Source organism: Lipotes vexillifer, unplaced genomic scaffold (assembly GCF_000442215.2).
Source record: "Lipotes vexillifer unplaced genomic scaffold, Lipotes_vexillifer_v1.1 scaffold1781, whole genome shotgun sequence".
NCBI classification, from domain to species: Eukaryota; Metazoa; Chordata; class Mammalia; order Artiodactyla; family Lipotidae; genus Lipotes; species Lipotes vexillifer.
In genome coordinates, this window is record NW_006788426.1 from 395,109 (window position 1) to 401,108 (window position 6,000).

General features: G+C 37.0%; 1 protein-coding gene across 1 annotated transcript in view; it reads right to left on the reverse strand.

Moving 5' to 3' along the window:
- Nucleotides 1–6,000, reverse strand: part of TMTC2 (transmembrane O-mannosyltransferase targeting cadherins 2) — a 407,491-nt gene that overhangs the window by 141,233 nt on the left and 260,258 nt on the right. Inside the window, exons 5-7 of the mRNA XM_007461593.1 lie at nucleotides 1,985–2,070; nucleotides 1,332–1,516; nucleotides 173–251 (exon numbers count right to left, since the gene is read on the reverse strand). Coding sequence (XP_007461655.1) covers nucleotides 173–251; nucleotides 1,332–1,516; nucleotides 1,985–2,070 — 350 coding nt within the window. The remainder of the gene's footprint in view (nucleotides 1–172; nucleotides 252–1,331; nucleotides 1,517–1,984; nucleotides 2,071–6,000) is intronic.

Below are 6,000 nucleotides of genomic sequence, written 5' to 3' on the forward strand. Positions count from 1 at the left end.
CTTAGAATAAGTATGCTTTGTAAAAATTTGAATGTGACACTCAATTGTGAACAGGGTTTTTTTAGTGAAGATTAACAATATGATTTATTAGAATTCCATTTAACAGAATTACAGGTTTCAATTTTTCCACAGGCCCCTGAAATATCAATTAAAATATTACTATTTTACTTACCCATCATGTTGTACAAGCTCTGTGGGGCAAACTGCCTTGGCATTTTCTGAACTGCTTCCTTGTATACACTAAGTGCATCCTAATTTAAGAAACAGAAAAAGAGCTAAAGTACAGGGCTATTCACTGAAAATAAAATAACAACATCCTTCCAAAATCAAAATCTTCCACTGCTCTTTCTCAATGGTATTTAGAGGAAGATAATTAAGCCGTCCTTTGATATCGTACTGCCTCCATTTCATGAACAAAAATATTCAACCCAGTCCGTGGAGAAGGTCATATAAAAATCAGTTTAACAAGGAGTCAAATGTTACCATTGTTCTCTCAATACAAACTTTTCAGTTCCCATAGATTATGCAATAAAATAACCAGAAGTCACCCATAGTCACCTAAAATCTGTAGGTACTTCAAGTCAGGCGATCAAGTAGGATCTAAATAAAATATCAACTAACGAATCTTCTAGCTACTGAGACCTACTGAGATCATTAAATGCAATTATTTTTAAAATTCTATTTTCACCCTCACATTGCAGTCTTAATACATTGTGTAAGAGTGTGTGTGGGTGTCATTTGAGGAGGGAGGAGCCATACTGAATGGGAGAGAAGAAACCCATGCAGGCAGGCTTCGTGAGAGAGACAGGGAACACCGGACTGGGTCAACCTCCCAACTTCCCATACAAGACCCTGTCTCCATCACCTTTCCCCTCTCCCCAATTCAAAAACACAATAAAATTAGTTTTCATTGGGTTATTGTTTTAAAAAGAATGAAAAGAAACGAGTAGGATGTATATCAAATCATTTACTCAATACGCAGAGTACAAAAATGTATTTTTTTAACATCAAAAAAAGGATATAGATAAAAATAATAATGCGTCTTGAATTGTAAAATCAAAGAGATGGTGAGCAAATAAGCTTGAGCTGCAATGCATGTTATTTCCTTTTCCTGAGGAGTCATAATTACGCTGAGAAATTCACAGTGAAGAAATCTATTAAGTTTTGCTTAAGCAGTTTTTTTCCAAAAGAATTTCACCATAAAACTCTTTTAATAAAAACACTTATTAGCTTCTTAAATGATCAGTGTCCCTACAATGAGATCGTAGGTAGAAAACATTGAGACTAGATCAGAACAAGGGGGAGGAATAAGGCAGAGGTTTTGGCCTGACCTCATAGTGTCCCTGCTCATGATAGAGTTTCCCCAGGTTGTACAGACAGCTGGTGACCGAGCTCTTATGGGCATGAGGGTCCTTTAGGTTTTCGTCAGGGATCTCAGAACACTTCAGGAACGTGCGTCGAGCTTCTTCTGTCTTTCCTTGGTTCATTAGAATAATCCCGGTGTTTAAGTATGCAGCTGAGGGGACACAAGTGGAAATACAAATGTTGAGAAGATGATGTACACTATGGAAACAATAAAGTTATCTTTACTTTCGTTTTGTTTCTATGCATTATTTCTGACTTTAAAAGAAAACCAAGAAATAAATACCCAGGGAACAAATATACAAAAGAACAACAATGTAGTAAGAAGTACAGGTATCGCTGAAAAAAGATATATGAGTCTCTGCCTTCAAGGAGTCAGGATATTTTGAGCTTAATATCTAGATGAATAAAAGTTATATTTATCTTAATATATTAACATGATAAACAGGCACCAAAATATTAAAATTGAGAGAGATGTAATTGTTAAAGTCTCATAATTTGATTGGCAAGGATTCAGAAATAGAGTTACCATTTTTTTTAATCTGTGAGGCTTTAAGTCACCATTTTCACGAAGGGGGCGGGGGAGGGAGGGATATTTTAAAAGGACTTGAATGTTACTTACAAGCCAGCGTAGGCCTGCTCCCGATCGCCAATTTATAATAATGTAGTGCTTCTGCAAACCTGCTGTTCTCTTGCAGAAGTAACCCTCTGCATGAGAAAAACAGAAATTTGGAGACAAGACTGTATTACTATACATAAAATCAAATTTTCATTTTATATTTCAAAAATAAAAATGGTTAATGGGGCCATAAAAATGGCGAGGTACTATAAAAATAAATTCTAAATAGGAGGAAATGATTACTCAGGAGAGAAAACACTAGAGAGGGATCAGCTGCATTTACGTTACATTAGAAAGTATTAAGAAGTATTTTCAGAAAGCTCTTTGCCCCCACTGAAATTTCCCCTTTCCAGCAATCTTTTCTCTCCCACTAGAATTACAAACCACCTGGATTTCTCCTTGGAGCATGCACAGTTTTTCATCACTTCAGAAAGGAAACCTGTCTAAGGCCCTGATACACATATATACATTTAAACCTGAGACGCCTCTCCCACTGGCCATATTGCTTGGGAAATATTGGCCCATGACTGCTTGAAAGGCAAAAGGTAATCTGGATCAATAGTATAGAGTCAGAATCTTATCAGATTCCATCAAAGACTGAAGACCAACCACATTGTTATTTCCTTATTATTTGGATTTGGTCAAATAAGCTTAAATTTCAGAACACTGGGCGAAGTTCAGTTCACTGGTGTGAGACACGCTTTTGTCTACAGACCCTCAGACTCTGGGCCTCCCTAGGAGGCTCCTCTGGCAGTGCGTGGCCACATGGATTATCCCAGTATTTCCAGGCCCTGCCCTCATGACAAGTGAGAATCAATTATAATCATGTCTGTGAAAATACAGTGTCAAGGAACTGGACTAAGTTCTGAAAGTTCTCACAGAGGGCTTTCTGGCCTATCCCTATTCTCGTATAATCAGCAAGTGTTTTATAGACATTTGGCACCTCTCTTGGACCCGGGTACTACTGTCATGAACCTCAAACTGCAGATTCCACTTGCCAGCTCCTGAGGCCTCCAAAAGGCAGTAAAATGGAGGTTTGCAAAATGAGAAGGCCACTGATAAAAACTCATCATTTTGTAGAGTATTTTTTAAATACTCAGCTTTTTACTTAATGGGCATGATTGAAAAATAATGAAGTAAATCATTTTGAAATTAAAGTTTGCTCACATGTGTCATTAGCAGATATTAACCTCATTATTTCTATTATTTGTTAAAACAGTCATTTGAATAAATGAAACTGTTCCAAACCACATTAACAGTTACATATACACAGAAATGTACATATCTGTAGAAAATTTAGAGCAACAATTTGATAATGAAATTGATATGCTTTGCTGTTAAGTGTACTTTTCAGTTGCTAGGAACAAGGAAAAACAAAGCTCCCTGCGGTATTCAAGAGTCTGTGAAAAAGTTCAGTTGTCTTTAAAAGCAAGTAAAACTGATAAAGAACACTCACATACTTTCCAAAAAGGAATAATATTCTTTATAAAAATAATTTTGACACAATGCTTTCCAGTTAGCTAAGCTCATACACATTATCTCATTTCAGAAACATATCTACAACCTTAATTGTCTTTGTCACTTTCCTTTGAGGTTCAGATAAAGAGGTGTTTCTTCTTTGATACAAGGCCAATGTCATCAGACGAGAAATCCATCTTAATCCGAGTCTTTCTACTTTCCTTAGGAACTAAAGTCCTTCCACGAGCCCCTTTTTACCCAATATCTTCAATCTTTTTCCCCATTGCAACTTCCTTTCCCTTAAGACTACAAAAATGTTTGTGTGCCTCTTAGCATAGAGCGGAAGATAAAACCCTACCACCTTATCATTCCTGCATCCACCTCTTAACTACCACCTCTTACTGTCGTTCTTCCCCTCAAAGTCAGAGTTCCTCTAAGAATAGTCTGTGGCGCACATGGCCAATGACTCAAATCCCATTTACCCCTAAATCCAGTTTAGGCTCCTTCCCAGAATTCTGCTGAAATGTCATAATCGAATTTCCACTAATTATCAAACTCCCGAAATAGTTTGCTTATAAGAATCACCTACTCAACTGTAGCATCTGTGACTATTAAACCCATTTTCCTTCCTGAAACTCTTGTGTTTCCTCGGCTTCTGGAAAACCAGTCTTCCTTATTCTCTGTCCCTGACACTATCCTTCCAAGAATCAAGAAAAGTGTATCTTTATTCATATATTCCTTTAAAAGAAGTTGGTATTTCCCAGGTCTTTGTCTTTTTCTCCTTTTCTTGGTAAGTACTGTCTCTGCATGACAACATGCATACATGCAGCTCATATGCAGACTGTTCTCAATTCTAAACTAGCGATCTCCTTCCTGACATCCAGATCTGTTGAAAATTCAACAGCTTACTCAACCACATCAATCTAGGTGCTTATTAGCTGGAATTTCAAAACCAACACATCCAAAAATTGAAAGCAGTATTTCCCACTCAAAAATAAAGAGATAAATGAAAGAGATAAAAGAAGAAAAAAAATCTTTCCTCAACAATTAGAACCATCCTTTACATCAGTTGCTAAAATCAGAAACCTGGTTATCACTCGTGACTTTTCACTTACCCTCAAAATCCCAGGTTTAAAAAGTTTCCAAAGCCTACCAATTCTTATTTTACTTTCTAAGGCTCTTTACTCTGGCCCCTCAAGGTTCACTTTTACAGATCTGCAGAGCCCTTTTTACCTTTCCTGTCACCTAAATAACTGCAATCACCCACTAATTAGTCTGCACATAATTACATTTCTAAAGGACAAATATGCTGTTAGGTTAGACAAAAAGAACATGAGGAGATGAATGCATATCTTTGAAACTGTACCTAAAGCCCATAAACCTTGAAAGTGATGTATTCAGCCTCATGGGCTCCCCAGTACTAATGTATTACAGCCCTGTCATTTTCCACCTCATAAAATACAGCATGATAACCACACCTAGACAATCCTGTCCAGCCTGCCTCATTCTTTGGAAGAAACTAGTCACACAGAGGGATGGCGCAGGGAACATTTTTTAGTACAATATTTCTCAACCAGGGGTGACTTTGTCTCCCAGGGGACACTGGGCAATGTCTGGAGACGTTTATGGTTGTCACAAGTGGGTGGATGCTACTGGCATCTAGTGGGTAGAGGCCAGGTATGCCATTAAATATGTAAACATGTTAGAAGACACAAGACAGCCCCCCAAAGCAAAGATTTATCTGGCCCCCAATGTCAATAGTGCTGAGGTTAAGAAACCACATTTAGCATTTCATACGTACTAACTGCAACATATTTGTTCAGAACATAAGGTCCTCATGTCCTTGCTAACCACATACATGAACTATGTAAAGAATATAGAATGGAAAAAAGCAAACTACAGGGAATAAATTTTTTTTCAATAAAAATCTAATCTATCATCATTTCTACTGACTTTTCATTTAAAAAGGCAAAAAAATAAAATTTCTAAATTATTTTAAAAAGCATGCCCTTCCCCACTGCTGTCAGTACATACAAACAAAATCTCAGTGGCTCTTTGTAGGAGGTTGCCCTCAATACAGAACTGCCAAAACATACAAATCTTCTAGTAGAGCTACCTGCCTCAGGTTCAAACAAAGGTCTTTAAAAATTGTTGAAATCCGACATGTTCGAAAATTGGTATTAATAAAGCACATCAGCAGAAGTATACTTTTCAAGAATATGAATTGCAGTAAACTAAGCGGACATTTACTCAGAACATGGGTGAAACAGGATGTGGTTTACAGAGCCATGAGCTGTTAAGACCAGGGAAATACTAAAGGATAGTAGCTTTCTTTCTTTTTTCAATTTAATTAAAGCATAATTTGTGGCATTCCTACACCATATTAAACATTGAGAATAAGATTACCAAACAATAGGTAAATATTTTTTGAATGAACTATCTCATGGTGAAGACAGATGATCAAACACTCACAATACAGTGTAAATGAAGCATAAAGTGTTCTGGGAACCCACAAAAGGGACACTTTTCCACGATGACAGGTCAGGTGAGGTGTGTAGGGA